The 19,392-nt window shown below is 43.7% G+C and overlaps 1 protein-coding gene across 3 annotated transcripts in view; it reads left to right on the forward strand.

The window, feature by feature from the left end:
• The window catches only part of CACUL1 (CDK2 associated cullin domain 1), a 330,048-nt gene that overhangs the window by 252,312 nt on the left and 58,344 nt on the right, over positions 1–19,392 (forward strand). For 2 of the 3 annotated variants that reach the window (XM_085602999.1, XM_085602988.1), the window contains one exon: positions 2,273–2,422. In XM_085602999.1, coding sequence (XP_085459125.1) covers positions 2,273–2,422 — 150 coding nt within the window. The remainder of the gene's footprint in view (positions 1–2,272; positions 2,423–19,392) is intronic. The other variant, XM_085602995.1, reaches the window with a different exon arrangement.

Consider the following 19,392-nt stretch of genomic DNA (forward strand, 5'->3'; position numbering starts at 1 on the left):
AGGGATCACCATTACTGGCACCGTGGCTCACAATACTAACGGTGCAAGTACGATAGCAGCGGGATTTGCAGCTGTCGGGTGGAGCGTGACTGCTGCCACGCACCCTGTTCTGTTTCGGCTGCAGAGCCATTGGGCAAATCATTACCCACCACCCTCATGGTGTTGGGTCCCGTGAGTCAGAATGCTGGGTAAAGGTATCCAGAGCGAGCGCAGCTGAGCCAGGCCCCAAGGACCGGGACTGCCAGCTTTGCTCAGACGGTGCTAATTACTATACTCCAGCGCTCCAGCTGAGGGGGCACTATAATGCGTAATCTTTATTTTTAAAGCAGTGATGCGGGGACTTGCCTTCCAATGCGTTAGGCTAACGCTTGATGCATGGCACGGCTGCAAAAGATTCTCCCAAATAATCTGTATTTATAGCCTTGCATGATTAAATCCGCCATTTAGCAGGAAAGCTTTTCTTTCCTAGTGGATAGATTCCACCCCCCACTTCCATGTATTTGCAGGTGATCATAAGTATTCTTACTCTTCTTCAAACAATCCTTTCATACTTGCCTGTCTTCATGTTTTACAACATAAACAATATCAGCTCACCAAGACTGACGTGTTGTTACTATGTCAATATTCCCTCTTCTGTTTCCTCCGTGCCCTTACTAGTTTTGCCTTCTTTGACTTCAATGTGGAAGCCAGGTTTGATCCCTATTTATTCTTTGCTCACACCTCTATTTTCCTTCATTCGTGTAGATTCAATCTCTTGAATCTAGATCACATCTGTCCTTACTTTCCATTGGCTGTGCACATGTTCTCTCACAAGCATTCCTTCTTTCATGCCTTTAGGTTGCTAGCTCATATTTAGCCTCATGACTATTACCTTTTTACTGTCCAAGTTCTCTAAAAATGCTCAGCTTGCTTCATCAGCATTGCTCCCTTTTGTTCACTTCTTTGTCAGTTACTATGCTTCCTAACTACTCACTGTTCTTGCTTCCCAGTACCACCCCCCCCCTGCCAACCCCTTACGCTGGTCTTGTTGTCTCCGCATGTTCATGGCAAATGATATATTAGGAGACAACCTAATGTCAATGAGGATCTGCAAACGTCTTTGTTTTTTGTAACTGTCCATTCCTGCTGGCTTATTAATCTGCATGATCCGTAAATAACAGCTTAATTTTGTATATAGCACTACATAGCAGTCTTGCTCTGTTTCCAAGTACTGTATGCAACAGAACTATTACCCAATTCATGATATTCAATTTACTGTTCTTCAAAGGTGGAAAGCCGTCCGCATTGCCAAGATTTCTTTAAATGACTGCAGTTGATAAGTAACGCTTAACAGCCTATATTTCATCATTGCATAGTTGTTTTTGTTCAAAAGTGTGCATGTTAAAAATGGTATTCAAATGTGTGCACGTTAAAAAAAAAATTAAAAAAAAAAGGGGGGGGGGGTATTATGATACTGCATAGAGAAGACAGCCAGGAGCAGGAACACACCACACCGGCTGTTTGCCACCCTGGAATACGAAATAAAAAGCAAAATCTTAGTTAAGACCAATATGGCAAGATGAACAGTGGTGTGTAACAGAAACGCAGTGGAAAAGAGGGATTTGGGCACACGCTACTAAAAGATATCTGCAAAAGCAGATTTTTCGACAGCCTACCACTGTAAGTTGTCAGGGCAGCCAGCTTCTCTCCTTAAACACATTCACTAGACGCTACAGTTCGGAATCCAGTGCTAGGCTAGAGGTGCAGGTGGGACGAAGCGCCCTTTAGCAAAGGATACGGTTTGCTATTGAAAGCACATCTTTGTCTATGTGATCCGCTCAGGGTGTGAAAAGTCTGTTTATGGACCTGGACCTTGTTCTGCAGCTTTCTCTTATTCATGCTAATGCTGCTGAACGCCTCTCCCCTGCAGCTGGGAGAGTGTAGAGGTTTGATGCGTTATACACGATTGTCCATATAATCTGTAGAAGCCACTACTGACTCGAAGGGTGTTCTGGAGTAAAGCTTGTTGTCATAACGGAGTCTCAGTGCAGAACTGCCTTAAGTTGATTCTCGCAGGGTGCAGTGTTTTGAAGTTCCACTCACCTACCCTAGCTGCTGGAAGGTATTCTCGTGCACAGGTCTGACCTTGTACCAAACCTCAGTCAGCAGTGTTGTTACAGTTGCATTTGTCTTAACTGCAGCCAAAACGTTTTTTTGTACTGAGACTTGAGTGATGTAATGTTACCTGTATTTGGTCACCACACAAAAGTAATTCTTTGCTTTTCTCATGCAGAGTGGGTCCAGTTAGCACCAGCTTTGTTCTCCAAATTCATCCCCAACATTCTCCCACCCGCAGTGGAATCGGACCTCCTGGAGTATGCTGCTCAAGACCAGCTGTTTCAACGGGAACTCATACAGACGGGATTCACGAGGTACGGCACTGGTGAGACCTAGAGCCCTGTAGAGAGCTGCACCCTGGACTGACTGTCTGCACACCTGTTTGCTTGGAGACTGGGAGAGAATCTGTTAAACTTGGCTTTCAAACTTCTGAAAGGATACACAGTCCACAACCTTCGGTTATGCAATTTCTAAAGATCTAGATCTACCCATAAGAGGAATATTACACTAATAACTCCATTTGGTATTACCAGGTAGCTCACAGTTTGCATAGATCTCAGTTAGACTCCCATTTGCAGAACTAAGATTAGTCCCTATTTTTGTCCAGTGCAAAATCGATACCTGTTTTATTGCATTAAGAATATGAATAGAAAGATGATCAGTGTTGACCCGGGTACTGGAAATACCACCTCAAATTAGTTAGAGACCGGGCCATTGAGTATTCTTCAGATCAGAAGAAGAGGGAAAGATGTCTTGTGTGATAAGCATTCACAACTTTAATAATGAGCAGTTACAGCCTAATACATATTTATAAGGACCTGCCAAGGATGATAGTTTAAGTATTGCATTGAATAGGGGTTAGGTTTAGATGTCACAAGTTTGAAAGTTAGGTGATTAGACAATATAGCAGGGGTGCAGGTTGATGTAGAGCAGATGATCGAATAGGAAATATATATATATATATTTTTGGAATTATACCCTTAAATAATTGTTAGATCAGAAAGCCTCATAATGCAGCACAAGGAGAGTAGTGATGGTTTCGGTGTGCTTGAGGGTCCAAGAATGGTTATGCAAACATTTGCAGCTGATAGCATTTGGCTGTAGTATGAACGATTAGCGAATCTTTGGCATTGGTCTGTTTTTTTCATACTGTTACTTTGATCGTTGCATCTGAAATTTAACTGTTACTGTAAATACATAGGTAGTATAAACGCGGATTTAAAAGTAAAAGCAAATGGAAAAACACACATTATGTAAGCTATCATATGTATTAAAACAGAATAAATGAATATTGCACTCACAGCTGTAAGTTGAGGGTTATCTTATCATTTTTATTAAATAAATGTAACATAATTTAGTGCAGGTGGTCATGGACAAACCCAACCATGTGGTAGTGCAGCAAGCAAGGAGGGACAGGTTCTTGCGTCCTCTTCCAGGAGGCCCTACACCTCTTAAAATGGCTGAACCGCCAGTTAATTTCACTTGTCGTGAAACACCTGGCTCTGTCTCAGCACCAAGGTAGATGCACTCCGCAGCCGATGCCTAGTGAACCACGAGTGGTAGTTAAGACCCAGAAGTGTTGCAGGGCATCTCCCATCAATGAGGTGAACCATGACAGTCTTTTCTCCAGTGCCGAGAACACACAATGAAAATACTTTTGTATGTTGGAGTTCCCAAAAAGGCTCTCTCTGAGACAAATACAGCCTGGAGTGAAGCTTCTGGACTCCTGAATGCTTTCCAGCTGCTGTCTCTCCTGCCTCGAGTTACGAAGATCAGGAATGTTTGGGCCCTAGTCATGGTGGCAGCGGATTGTGCCGGGAGAGTGTGATACCCAGAACTCCTGGGCACAAGCATCTATCTTCCAAAAAAGGTGCAATTTCGGTAGGATCTTCTGTTGCAGCAGCATGGCAGGGTGCTGAACCAGGCCTGCGCAATCTGCATCTCCATGCATGGAGATTGAGCAGGGGCAGTTGAGTACATTTGACCTCTGTCCCGAGGTTATTGATGTCTTCTTGACGTTGAGGCGTCCCTCTATGCATTCAGTGTACACCAGACTTTGGAACACATTTGTGGCTTGGTGCGGCACCTTCCTAATCTATCCATTGCAAGCTACGTAATCTTAAATTTTGTTTTGTTCTTGGCCCAGCAGAGACTTGCTTTAGACACTGTTGAAAGATATTTGTCAGCTCTTTCAGTTTTTTGGTATTTGCCGAATTAGCCTTTTTTATTTAAATCACCTGTTATCAGATTTTAGAAAGGTCTGCTACCTTTGTTTCTGAAAGAAAAAAAAAACCTTTGTGATGCCACTGTGGGACTTGAAATTAGTTTAACTTTTTTCATGCACATTCTTTTTGAGCTGCTGCGTAGTTGTCCATTAAGACTTTTGATGTTGAAAGCGGTCTTTCTCATCACCATACCATCTGCTAGGCATGTAAGAGCTGCATGCTCTTTCTGTCAACCCACCTCATAAAACATTCTTCACATACGTTTGTGTTGAGGACTCCAGCTTCTCTCTTCCAAAAGTGGTTACTCTGTTTCAGGTCAGGCGGTCTATCACCCTTCCGCCATTCTTTGCTCCGCCTCCTCTCTCTAGGGAGGAAGAGAGACTCTATCATTTGGACCCCTTAGTGGTTTTATATAGATCATACCAAAGAACATCTGGTGGACGATCAGCATTACAGGGTTCTCTGTGGCAAAGAAGGGCAAGGGAGGGTTGAAGCGTATTATCTCCTGATAGATTTTTCTCTGCATAAGGGTCTGCTATATCAGAAGCAGCTACCAGAATGCTAACGGGCTCATTCCATCAGAGCTAAAGCTGCTACCACTGCACTGGCATGCAGCATGCCTGTCCTGAATATTTGTCAGGCGGCCACGTAGGCATCCGTACATGTGTTTAAGAAGCACTGTTTATGGGATGATATTGTCCCTCTAGGGGCATTTTACCTGCCTAGTCCTGCACGACTTTCTGGTATGAGCCCGTTTACAGACCCACTACTTGGGGACATACTGCTATGATATCTTCTCACAAGGTGAGGAATCTGTGGTTAGAAGTATCCATCAGAAGAATAAGTCACATACCTTTTGGTAAAAATCTTTCTGGAGGATACAGATTCCTCATCAACCTTCCCTTCCACCTCCCTGTTCTGTGCAGTGGACTTTTTTTTTCCTCCTAATTAAAAAGATTTCAATGTTGACATCTGCACATTGGTCATGCCAATCTGCGGATAGGTTTTGTGTCTGAAGGCACAACACTACCTACAGGCGCGCAGGGGTTCTGCTTTGAAGTTTCCTGATACAGTCTGATGCCTGGGAAATATTCACATGGTGAGGAATCCGTGTATAGATAGAGTATCCACCCGAAAGATAGTGATTAGTGGCAGGTAACTTGTTCTTTGTAACAAGTTGGTTTTTGACTTGCACTTCCAGTTTGGTTGCTTTCACATATTCTGTATTACTTTTCAGACTTGTCCAGATGTGGCGTCCAGTCGGACATCGGAGCTATACATCCTAAGCAGCCTTTTCACATATCCCATGTAACTTATAGTGATGCTGTTGTGTCGTGTATGCATGCATTCCATGTGACTGTCTCTGGCAGGCTGCATATTGGAAGCATCTGGCCCAAGAGCCCCATGCCTACAAAAATGCTCTACAGGTGTAGCGCAATACTGTTTGGCGGGCAATCGTCAACACTGACGAGATACCAGCCCTTCGGGTGGATGCATTACTGTACACGTACAAAAGGGGTTTCGAATGTATGAGGAATAGATTTTGAACTTGCTGTACTTAGTTCTCCAGTGCTATTTCCTCGACACTGGTGGAGCCAGGTGCCTTTAATACAAATTATTTTTGGTGAGCTATGAGCTAATTATCATGTGACCTTTATCGAAACAGTACTCTTACTTGTTTGTAGTTGAGGGTGATGCTGGTGCGCGCCTGATCTTTTTATTACAGTGACTAAACCGGTTTATACGTCACCAGGAACCAACAGTATATGGAGTCCTTTTTGCTTTCAATTATGCAATAGGAAGGTACTAATAAAGATGTATTCATCCTCTATGGATTAACCAGAATATGTCCCATTAACTTATCCCATCAACCTAACAAACTTGGAGGGTTCCTTCTGTAAGCACGTTTTTATGTTAAAAAGATGCAGTGAGAACCCACTGTGAAAACTTTGTCGGTTGTTACATTGAGGAGGGGCCCAATGATGAAGCATGCATCTTCGGTGGGTGAGGGCCTTCGTTCTTTTTTGGGAAAGCCCAGTAGGATTGATTACAATAGTTACACCCGTGATATGATTGGGTTATCCAGCTGAATCCTTTAAACCTTAACATAGTGTCAACTTCTTTTGGGAATATATATACGCCGCACTCCCAGAAGTATCTGTATAACAGTCCTTTATTTCATTGCCACATATAACATGATACCACAACACGTTTCAACTTCCGTCTTCTTCAGGTAGTAATGATTGTTTGCTGTTTGACTTGCCGTGGCTTAAATCTGGTACAGGGCATTCTTGGAAATGTAGTTTAATTTACTGGTGCATATGGGAGTAAAACAGTGTTGCTCTGTGTTATCATTATTGGGCTAAGTGCTTGTCTAAACAACTGTTAGTGCTCCCATATGTTTAATTCCTGCAGTTCAGCATTTATTAATGTTAAATAATACTGTTGACTTCTTGGCCCTTCCTCCACTTCTAAACTCGGGCTGCATCGGTGTTATGAATACGAAGGACACTTGCTCACCCATATGGATTAGTTGATATGGTCCTTTTAAACTAAAACATGCCGGGCGGATTTTGAAGTCTGGTCCTCCGGTCTCCGTGTCTTCAAAAGCTTAATGCGCTCCGCAGGAGATTGGTATCTCCCCGCCTGCTTCGTAAGTATTTGAATGCACCGGGTGCTGCCGCTTCGAATAAACATGAGATTCAACAAACGTGGTCCACAAGTGGCGTGCTCTAGCTGCTGGTGCGGCGTTTGGGGGTGACACACTCCTGGAAATGTAGATAAACTATGAGGATTACGCCGCACTCCCAGAAGTATCTGTATAACAGTTCTTTATTTCATTGCCAGCTATAACATGATACCGCAACGCATTTCAACTTCCATCTTCTTCAGGTGGTAATGATTGTTTGCTGTTTGACTCGCCCTTAAATCTGTTGCAAGGCATTCTGGGAAAAGTAGCTTAAATTATTGGTGCATATGGCAGTAAAACAGTGTAGCTCTGCGTTGTGTGTGTATGTATGTATGTATGTGTGTATATATATATATATATATATATATATCAGTTGAATTGTACCCCTGGCAGGGCTGCCTCCACGTAGCCTCTGGTCAGAAATCACAAAACACGGACCAACTTCTTCGTGCAAAGATTTAATCGCTTAACTGCAAAAGTGTCGCCATAACGTTTCGGCTCTCCCTGAGCCTTGATCACATGATATATATATATATATATATATATATATAACACCTTAGAAAAATTAACTAAAAAGACAAAGGTTACAGGGGTGTTATAGATAGGCTCAGGTTTTACTCAAACAAAACCAGAGAAATTCAGCAGTTATAGTTAACTGTGCTAACTAGAACTCGCGCTCCCGCACTGCACTGCTTATGACCTTACATCACTTATGACATGGTCAGTGGCATCGTAGGAGGTACCAGGAGGGCTTCTTGATCCTCAAGGGCCCTCAACAGTAAAGTGGACTTCATCCCCCCCAACCAGTAGTGCACTACGAGACGGGTTTGCAGGTGGTGGATAAAGGGGGTGTGGCCTTAGAAGACCTCTTAGCAATCCCGCTGTGTGGAACTTACTGGAGATAAAAGAAGGGGTAGTTGGCCCCCAAGGACCTCCTTGAGGGCAAACTACCCCATCTGTTACCTCCATTAAGTCCCACGCAGCAGGATTGCTGAGACCTGGTAGGAGGCCACACCCACTTGCTCCACTACTCTACAAACGCACCTCCTGGTGCTCTACTAGTAGGGGGATTAAGTACCCTTGGCTATTGAGTCCTTGGGGGGGCCAACATTTTGTCCTGTTCACTCCAGAATGTCCCACACAGTGGGTTTGCTGAGAGATTTTAGGTGGCCATGTACCTTTTATACACCACTCTGCAAATGTGCCTCCTGGCGCACTACTAGTTTGGGGAAGTCCTTTTTACTCTTGAGGGTCTTTGGGGGCAAACTAGCACTCCTGCTACTTCCAGTTAGACCCACACAACTGGATTGCTGAGGGGTCGTCAGAGGTCATGCCCCCTTTCTCCACCACTACCACTCTGCGAACACTCCTCCTGCTGCACTGCTGCTTGGCAAAGTAGTCCACTTTAGTCCTGAGGCCCTCAGGAGGCAAGGGACCTCACCCCTCCACGAGTCTGCCGCAAACTTTAAATAAAAAAAAAAGCTTTTAAACTCAGACTGGGTCCCTTTTGCCCCTGCTGCCCTCCCCAATATCTGGGGTTTGGGGTATTCCTACTATGCACCCTGTGAGAAAGTGGCTCTGTATATACTGTTCCCAAATAGGTACAGTGTGTACAGAGTCCACAGTCCCCAGAGGTTTGACAGAGGCTAAAGTTAGCTATAACCTTACTCTCTAAGGTGGTAGCTTGGTCGAGCAGTAAGGCAGTATCAGAGGACAGTGTAAAGCATTTTGATGTACACACTCAGTCAGCAAATGGTTTCACACACTTAATAACTGAACTCTAGGCCAATGATTTATATATAAAAAAAAATATGCTTGTTTTATTTTAGAACCAACAATAGGTATTAAAATATACTTTCTCAGAATGAGATGCTGTAGGTAAATACTTTTGCAATCGCCAATTGACTTTTGTAAATAATTACAAGTTGTTGCAATAGGCAACACAATTCTAAACACAATAATGCATTGAGTTCAATGGAAGTTTCAAGTTATTTGCAATAGATTACTTTTAGATTACTTTTGGAATTCCAGGACTGGGTCCTAGATTCAGTCCTGGGACAGTACTTAAATACTGTGGTGATTTTTAGATAATATTTTGCTATTTTAAAAGTTGACACTTAAATTGTTTTTCATAGAAAACAGTCAATGATTCCCTATGGCAGTAAATTCACGTTGCAGGTATAGTATGTTCTCGTTACTTTTGTAATCCAGTACTGCGTGCCTAGACTCAGTACTGGCGTTACAACAAACAAATGATGGACGGAATGCTGACAATGCAGACATTCTCCCCCAGTCAAGAGATCTGGGTTAAATCCATCGTTCTTTTGCCCACTACGCCACACCAGTTCATACATGGCCATATGCAAATCAGTCTTGACCCTGTGCCTCATGGGAACAGTCCAGCCCGAACTGCCAAGCCATGTCTTTCCTGGACCGGAATCAAGCATCCTAGGACCGGTTTCTGGCTATCGGCCGTCATCAGCCAGGATAGCTTGACTCCAGTGGCGTAGTGAGCATGGGTCCCACGTCTGGGAATACCCATCCCACTTAGGGCGAAAAGCGTTACAACAAACAAATGATGGACGGAATGCTGACAATGCAGACATTATCCCCCAGTCAAGAGATCTGGGTTAAATCCATCGTTCTTTTGCCCACTACGCCACACCAGTTCAGACATGGCCATATGCAAATCAGTCTTGACCCTGTGCCTCATGGGAACAGTCCAGCCCGAACTGCCAAGCCATGTCTTTCCTGGACCGGAATCAAGCCTCAGTACTGGCACCTTTATCAAAAACAGGTAAGTAATTACGTTTTCAGAAGGTATAAGATTTTTAAAGAATATTTAAAGTTTTCAGAAATTGACTCTTAGAAGAAATTTCACAGAAAAACAGTCAATGATTTCCTATGGGAGAAAATTGGGTTACTGGTAAGTACAGTTGTAAGTGTTTTTCAGAGTCAGTGCAGGGCACCAAGATCCAACACTGGGAGCTCACCTCATAGCAGGAGAGTATTTTCGTTTTCGTTACTCGGCTGATTTTTGGTGAATATTTTAAGTTTCGAAAAGTCCACACTTAGAAGAAATTTCAGGAAAAGCCAGTCATTGTTACCTTATGGAGAAAATTGAGTTATCGGTTTAAAGAGAGGTAAGTTGGGTAGTTGGAGGATAGGTAGGTACCCCGGGATTGGGCACAGGGGGCCGCGGGGCGCCGGGTGTAGGGGAGGGGTGCCTTTTGGTGTCGGGAAAGCTTCCCCTCAGTTGATCGTGGTTGGGGGGGGGGGGCGGCACCTGGTTCTGAGGCTGCAGGCAGTCTTCAGGAGCGTTGAGGGAAGTCCTTGGGTGCCGGACTCGGGGTCACAGTCGCCGTGGGGTCGTCCTCGTGGTCTTTGTTCACTCCGGCACAGGCCAGGCTTGGCGTGTGCAGAATGTGAAGGGTTCGCGGTTCCGGGCTGATGCCAGGGATTTGAAGTAGATTTTGAGTAGAGCCTCTACTCATGGGAGTCCCAGGGGCTTAGAGTCAAAAAGTAGCCAGGTCATCCGGGGTTTGTGAGGTGGCTGGCCACAAGAGATGCCGGGTTGGAGCAGGTTCGAGGGTCGACAGGCCGGTAGGGCTGGGGCCAAAGCAGTTGGTGTCTTCCTCTTCTTAGCAGCTGCAGGGCAGGTCTTCTTTCTTCTAGCTCTTCTTCGGATTTCAGAAGCTGGAATCTGGGGAAAGAAGGTTCAGGGTGCCCCTAAATACTAGATTTAAGGGTGTTACAGGTAGGTGAAGGACAGGGACCAATGGGTCCCTGTACTGGGGTGGGTACACCCCCTATCCTGCCTCTCTCCTGTGGGAGGGGGGCAGTAGCCTAGTCCTGATTGGGCAGGGCTTCCCATATTCAAGATGGCGAGAGCCCGGAGATGTGCTTCACCTCGCCACACCCACCTGAGGGGTGGGATTGGCAGGCTGGCACATCCCCTGTCCTTATTTGGGGTTTCCGGCCAGGCTTCCCGCCAGAGTGGGGGGTTGCAGTGGCCTGGGGAAGCTCACAGAGGCGGCATGCCTTTGAAGCTTCCACCTGCCCATCCTGGGAGAGGAGATTTAGCACCTTGCCCAGGATGTGCATTGTTGCAGGCCCAGGAGAGCAGGGGCTCTCCTACCCAGGGGTCCAGCAACATGTCTGCTGTGTGGCAGCCTCAGAACAGACGTGGATTGTAGGTTATGTTTTAGGGGGCATCTCTAAGATGCCCTCTGGGGTGCTTGGTACATTAAATCCCACACTGGCATCAGTGTGGGTTTAATGTGCTGAGAAGTTTGATACCAAACTTCTCAGCCTTTAGTGTTGCCATTATGGTGCTGGGGAGTTCGTGTTTTACGAGCTCTCAGCACCATGTACTCTTAAATGGCAGCACTGCACTTACAGTGCCCAGGAATGTACCTGGGTACTGTAGGGGCACAGGACTCATGCTCCTGTGCCCACACCACTGGCATAGGGCACCCAGCTAGAGGGGTGGCTGATGTATGCCATGGCAGTGTAGGTGGTGGACATGGCACACAGCAATGTGTGCCATGTCGACTCTTGGTTTTGTCTTGTACCCAGACACCCAGCCTGCAAGGGCAGTGTATGTGTAAGGATACAGGGCCTCTAAGGGTGGCACAATGAGTGCTGCAGCCCTTAGAGGCCTTCCCTGGTCACAAGGCCCTGGGTACCTAGGGTACCATTTAGCAGGGGCTGACGTGGCCAGGGTTTGCCAATTTGAGTTTTGTGTTTTAGGGGAGGAACATAGGCCCTGGGCACCTGATTGGCAGGAGTCCAGGGCACACTCAGTCAAAGTACATTCAGCAATTTAGCAAAAAGTGGGGGCATACCATGCAAGAAAGATGGCCCTTTCTCACACACCCTTTTCTTTATTCTTTCTGGTAATTCAGCTTCAAGCAGAGTCTGAAGATGGCTGCCAACACTTCCTGGTTGAAGTGTTGGCAGGCAATCACATTTTTGTAGGATCCGTGAGTCCACTACAAGGTACTTGCTTCCCAAGATACTTATATTTTTTAAACTTTAATTTCTCTGAAACTACTGAACGGATTTACACCAAATCACAAAGGGCACTTTTTCTGGACCAGCATCTAGCTTTCTGCCTAATGTGGTGTCATTACGTTCAGTCGCTCAGGCTTTAGTTGTGTTCAAAAAATGAAAAATCCCCATACACACAACATGGGGAATACGAGTTTTGGGACCTCCTGTTTTTTTTTTACTCGGCCCCTGCTTGACTGATCACCCCAAAACTTTTAACACAACGGCTGAACGAAACTGGAAGTTTTGTGGAGATTTGTCAAGCGGCCCCAAAGTAATTGACAAAACAAAATTCTCTTCCCATGCTGGGAGGGAGGGAGGGAGGGAGAGATTTCAAATTTGCCCCCAGCTGTGTCATTAAGACAGATGTCCTTGTAGCCTTAATCTTTCATTAAATATAGAAAAAAATGTATCTTTATCGATTCTGTTCCACTTTCCAGAGAGATTGTTCAAGTTCCCTACCCCAAGGCCTTTTGAAAGCCATCAATGACTCTTCTACAGAGCAAGCTGCCTTGATTTTAACTATAAAGGCATTATGGTCACTCATGCACAGTGGGATAATTTGAAAAATATTTCTCTTAGACTTAAAATGCTCTCTTACGAGAATATAATCAATAGTGCTAATAATGCTCTTACCTACTTATGTTGGCAGTAAAGGGGTAGGTAATGAGCAGACGCCATTAACAAAATAGAAATTGGTATTTAGCTAAAAAATGATTCGGTGCCTTGCCATATGCATTGTGTGAAATTAGTCAAATGTGTTTTTGACCACACACACTACCTTCTCTGGTAGTGTGCACTACTGTACATTAACCTCACCTTACCATTTGATATGCACGGGTCTCCCAGGAATTTGTGTGAAAACGTTTAGGTCCTTTTCTAGGGCCACAATTATTATAAAAGTTGACAATCAAAAGATCCCAGCCACCTTTCATCTCAAACTAAGAGTTGGTAAAACGTAAAATTCCGGGGTTTCTTATTCAGTTTTCTCCCTCCCCTCCCATGTGGTGAAGGAATTGCAACAGAACAGTGTAGTGTAACTGTCCATATGTAAGAGGCTAGGAGCTCATGTGTCTTGGAGGCATAAGATTGAGTGATTATGAGTAAAACTTACCCAATCTGAATTAGTAAATTTTGACCTAATGCCAGCAGTATTCCAGCACAGTATATTCATAGATCCATCATTGCATGTGGTATTGCACATATCTACTGGTATAACATTTGTCACTACATATGCATCACTAGATATGGTACAAGATGGTAATTTATTTTATTAATGATGTCTCGCGGAATAATTCTTGGGGGATTGTCAGTCCTGCTCATTCAGAGAACTCAATGATGCAAAAGTATTGAGTCTGTTCCACAGATTAATATGGTACGGAGTCTGGACAAATGTTTGGGGATGGTGTGTTAATTCGATTTTTTTCAGGTGCCCTATTTCTGTACGAGATTTATAAAAGTAACCTTGAGGTACAGCTGTAATTCTACTGCTAAACAGGATGTGGGAGAGCTAGAATCAATAGTACTCTGTCTGCATAATGTGAGGATGCAAAATTCACCACCACACAGTCATTTTTGCTTGGTTTAATGCACCTCCTGATCCAAGGCACACAAAGTACCATGTTAATGCCATCCAAGAGTTCAGAAGCCCTTCTCAGTCTAGTACCTAGCAAATATCTAACTTAATTCTGCAGTTCTCTCTAACCTTTGTGCTGATTAGTTCTCAGCACTGGAACATCCAATAGAACAAGTACTTAAAGTGTAGTTTCGGGCGGGAGTTGAAGATGGTTACTTTCCATATTTGCGGATGGTCTACCCTGGGCCTTATATGTCCAGTGTTATGAAGATTATGTAGATCTCATAGGTACATTATGCTCCAACCAAACAGAATCCACTGGCTCCCTGAGTTGAATTATGATTAGAAAGTGGATTGCCTATGTGTGTTCTGGTTTTCCTTTGTTTTTTGTCCAATGTATTTTCCATGTCTCGTTAATCATCTTGAAGTGATTGTTGACAGCTGCCTCAAGTGACTCAAGGCTATCTGTGACCATGTTAAATGTTTCCTTTTCCAGGAGCTTTATTTAGTGTTCTCAAACTGCTTCCCAAAAACTTCTCTGCATCACTCAATGCAGATGTACCTTGGTTAACTTTATATTTCTTGGTAGCTGACGAAAGTGTGGCCTCTTGTTTTTTGGTTTTGAGCCGGGTATTATGAGAAGTTGATTTACATTTTTTAGAAGTGGGTTGTGCAGTGTGGGTCTGTGGTGAAGCAGAATCCGTATGAAGTTTATCATTCCATATGCATGGGCTAATTTTACTTGTTACCCTAAGTGTTTCTGAGTTACTTACTTCCTTTATTAAGCAAGCCACTTTGGCATCATTTGTGATAGTATCGGAATCTCGTGTGGTCACTATATCATTAATTGCCTGCTGTTTGATGGCATTCTCTCTTATGGAGACATTGATTCCCTCAGAGTCTGAGGTGGACCCGTGAACTACTTGCCCTCCAGGCTTTAAAGTACTTCACCAACCTAAAAACTAGACAAGAGGTGGTGAGTGGCAATTATTTTTAAAGAAGAATGGGAGCTAGTGATCCTACAAACGGACGGGGTGGAATCACTAGGATTTGCCATTAAGACGAGAAAGGGGGAACAACTGCCTCAGGATTTCTGTTATAGCCCACCTGGGGCCATAAATAACTTTACACTGTCTTTCACGAAACTGATCACAAATGTTGTACTCTCGCATGCCAACTTTTTTGTTTTGGGAGACTTTAGTATTTCATCGGAAGAGTCGGAAAAGTAGAGAACTTTTAAGTACGTGTGGGATTTTAGGATTAGAACAACTGGTAACAGGCCCAACTCGTCTTGTTTTGATATTTGCCTACACAAACATGATTGCAATAAAAGACTTAATCCCTCGTAGTTGGTCAGATCATGTATCTTTTGATATAGCTAGGTCTAAAGTATTGGAGGAGGAGCCAGCTCACTGCTAGCAAGATGGTCCAGTGTAGACCATTGTATAAATTAAGTAAATTGGAAGACCGAAAGATATTTGACAACTCAAATTGTTTCCTGGCGGAGGTAACAGTGGACTAGAATTATGAATATTTGCAGGATAAAAAGATAAGATAATACCTGTACCAAATCTGACTCCGTGGAAAAAGCGGTCTGAACGATGGTTTACCGAATCCCTTAAAGAGAAAAAAAGTAATTGTAGGAAACTAGAAGGTCAATGGCAGAGGGCTTACCTAGAAAACGATAAGTCACAATTAAAAGCGGCATGGAATAATTATAAATAAAAAACAGAAAAGCCAAAGAAAATTACTACACTAAAACAATTACAGAAGCAACAAATTCAAAAGAAATATTGTGATGAACAACCTAGCATATCCAGACTGTTCAAAGCAATCCATGAAACCCTCACATGAATTGTTGGAGCCTGTCACAATTTTGTATTAACAAAATTGACTTGATCTCAGCAGACATTAATAATGACCCATTGATTAAGGATTCACCGGTAGACAAGGGGATGGCAGATCTGACATTTTCAGAAGCAATCAATACAAAACTAAACAGAATAGAATTGAGGAGGAGGTTAAAGCTTTAGCGTTTAGCATTTCATCTTGTTCCTTGTGTGACGCAGTGCCTCCATGTATGTGGAAAGATGAAAAGGAGGAATTCTTTCAAAGCTTATTTAAAATTTGCAATCCATCTTTGAGGACCAGTACTGTACCAGAGGCTTGGAAAAAAGCGCTGGTCCCTCCATTACTGAAGAAGCCAATGGCTCATCTGAATGACCCTAGCAATTACCGCCCTATTACCCAACTTTCCTATCCAACTAAAATAATAGAGAAGTATATGAGAAAATTATTAGTAAAGTATCTGGAAGACCACAATCTCCTGGCGATCTTACAGAATGGTTTTAGACCAGCGCATGGTGCAGAGTCTGCACTAATCCTGACCATAGATGAACTGAGAATGGCAGTGACAGAGCTCAAACAGTATTGATGATAGTAGATCTATCAACTGCGTTTGACACTGTCAATCACCAGACACTGTTACGGAGGCTCAAAGAGTCAAGAGTGGGGGGGAACCTTTATAGAATGGATTAAGCCATTCCTGTCAGATACCAAGCAATCTCACACCCTCTCTTCCATTCAGAGTTTAGGAAAATGATGCACGAGATACGTCTGGGCTCGGCTTCAAGCCCTATTCTCTTTGATATGTAGCTGTGCATTGCTGACCCTGATTAGATCTTATGGGATCTGTTGTGGGAATTATGCTGATGACACACAGCTAATTGTGTCCCTCAATAAAAACTGCCTTTACTTTGTAGGAGAACTCCACTCCTGCCTACAAGAAATGGCTAGTTGGCTTAAAAAGAACTGTTTACAGTTCAATGAAGGAAAAACAGAATTCTTAGGCTGCTCTCCTTCAAAAAATCCCTGACTCACTCCCAAAGAACTTCTGGCCATGGACCGGAGTATAGAATTTTAAAACATCTCAGTGGTACGAAATCTGGAAGTGTATATAGATGAAAAATAATCCTTGGAAACTCATATTAACAAAACGGCTGCTACTTCCTTTGGGATTCTAAGAAACCTTAGGAACATTGTTCCATTATTGCCACAGCCAGCGCGAAGACTCTTAGTTCAATGCACAATTCTGAGCAGATTAGACTACAGTAATGCCCTTCTTCAGGGAGCCCCAGCCTACTTGGTCAACAGACTGTATAGGGTTAAAAAACTGCAGCGAAACTGGCCTTGAATAAATCAGGAAATTGCTTCTCAGCTGCACTCGGAGACCTACATTGACTTCCAATGAGAGAAAGGATCATTTTCAAATCACTGTGTATTGTATACAAGGGATTAAAGGGAAGTGAACCAGTCCTGCTACAAAGGAAATTCAGCTATTACTGGCCTCGAAGGAATCTACGATCTGCTATGGCAAACATGGTCTCTATACAAAAAGATGGGAAAATCCGAGCGGGTGGATGGACTTTCCAGGTCAAAGCCGCCCAGATGTGGAACAAGATGCCAGCCTATTTTAGAGCTACCGAGAATCTAAAAAGCTTTAGGAAAAACTTAAAAACTTGACTCTTTCTAACAAAAGACAAAGTATGAGCTGAAACAGTTTGGATTCTAATGGTAGATGTATGACTATACTGTGGAGAAACGACCTGGCAATGATGCTACAACGCCAAAATACCTGTAAGAGGAACGCTGCACTACTGCATTGCTAATTTCCTTCTGTAGCACCCCTACTCCCGCCACCCCCCCCCCCCCCCCCCTTCCCCCATGTGCCTCCCCCTCCGGCGTTTGTTAGAACAGAGACCGTTCTTGTGGGCTTCTACTTACCTACTGAAGATGCTGATGAGTTTCTCTTTCCCCATCCTTTTGACGGCAAAGCATATGGAGCAAATTATAACCTCCTGCCACCAAAGCAGGAAAGGTCTGATTAAGTCTGGGACGGTGAATCCACTAATGTCCCCAGACTGTGTTATAGGTCTCGTCCTGCTGGGCAAGTGTGCATCTAAAGTAGAGTTGGCAGCAAAGCTCGGCCTCCTCCCTGTCCTGCAAAGGTTTGATGCAGTCTTGGACGGCGCATTCACCAATGCCCCCAGATTGTGTTATGCGTCCCTGTCAGTTCAAAGTACTACGTTCTGAGATCACAGCAGCACCACAAGTGCCTATCAAATGTTTGGCAGTGGTTGCAGCGCCTGTCATGGCTTTTCATGTCTGGGTGACTAGCTGGTAGAGAGCAGCATCCAACAGCGATGCCTCACACACATTTAACAAGTAGGGTTGCTTCTCCATAAATTAGGCTTCATAGTAAATGCCAAAAACCTCTCTCCCCAACAACCGCAACCTTTCTTGGATGTCCTACTGAAAGCAGTGACAGTCCACTTCTTTTTGGTATCAAATACTGCAGGGATTGGCGCTCTCTTCTGAGAGGATTCTGATTGGGCTCCCAAACACTTATTACACAGTTCAAGAGATGAGCACTTGAGTGAAATGTTTACCTTCATGAGCAGTGTCTATTACTAAATGATTGGCCAATCGTTTGGGTCTGAACTCTGAAACAGTACCATAGATGCATCTTTTATTTTTCTTCATTGCCCGAAAACAAATGCTTTTTTTCTTGTCCACAATCAGATTCTCCCAATTGGGGCCCTACAGGAATTCAGCATTTAGTCTCTTCTGGAAATACTTTAAATTTGACAACTTCTCAAAACTTTCAGAAACATTTTTTAAATTTCAGATGCATGTACAATGTCACTACATGTTCGTTATATTTTTCAGACGAACAGTTGAACCCTTTTTAGTCTGTTTAACTTGGTGTTCTTTGCTAGATTTCTTCGAATTGTCCTGCTTCATTGTGGGACCATTTTCCTGAAAGGTTCTTCTGTTGTGCAGGAATATATAATCAGTTATCCTATACCTATGTGCCTTGTATTCACTTTTAAGTGAAAACATAATAGTTTTAGAAAGTCATGCAAGTGTCCCTGAAAGTGGACAAAAGTGTGCAGAATGCCTGCTTACTTCTCTCATAGGAGCTTGAGGCCATGTTCATGAGTCCGTCTAGGCCCAGCCTAAAACCGAAGTTTCCAGATGATTGTCTAGTGAAAGACAGCATTGAAGGGTTAAGAGGCTGCACTATTCCTATGAGTGCAGCATGGTGGAGATTCTTCCTATTGAAGAAGAGCAGAAGAGACAAGGTGGGAAGAAGACCCAAAATCATCCCAAGGCCAAATTGTATCCAGGGTATGTCCTAGGTAAGACTTTAGGATGCTACAAACATGGTATGCAAGGACGGGGCCTTCAAATTGAAGAGTAACCACAAGAACATCCTTGCTTGGTTATCTGTTCCCACCCCCTCTAAAATGATTTTTACAGGGAATGGTTTAATTTTCACCGGGAACTCAGTGGTCTGTCGGTGATAGTGCTATTACCACTCGCAAAGAGAACCAGGAAACGCAAGCTGGAGCACTTTTCTAATCCAGCTTCACACAGATTAGGTTGAGGCTTTTGAGCAGTTTTCCACCTGCAACTAAAGTGCACACACAATGATGCAGATTCTGTGGCTGCACCATCCTGCTTCTTTATTACGGTGTGCAGTCACTTAACATCCCTTACAACTTGCTAACACTCTCATCCAGAAAGTAGAACATAGTGTCAAATGGGCAAAAGTGTGTCTAGTGCGGCTACAGTATCATCATTGCCTACAAAATGGAGCTCCACCTGTGACATCCTTTGGAGTAGAATGGAATATTGGAATGCATGTTCTCCATTCCTTTGTTCCACGGTGGTGAAACTAGCTCCATCCA

This window comes from Triturus cristatus, chromosome 1_2 (genome assembly GCF_964204655.1).
Source record: "Triturus cristatus chromosome 1_2, aTriCri1.1, whole genome shotgun sequence".
In the NCBI taxonomy this organism is placed as follows: Eukaryota; Metazoa; Chordata; class Amphibia; order Caudata; family Salamandridae; genus Triturus; species Triturus cristatus.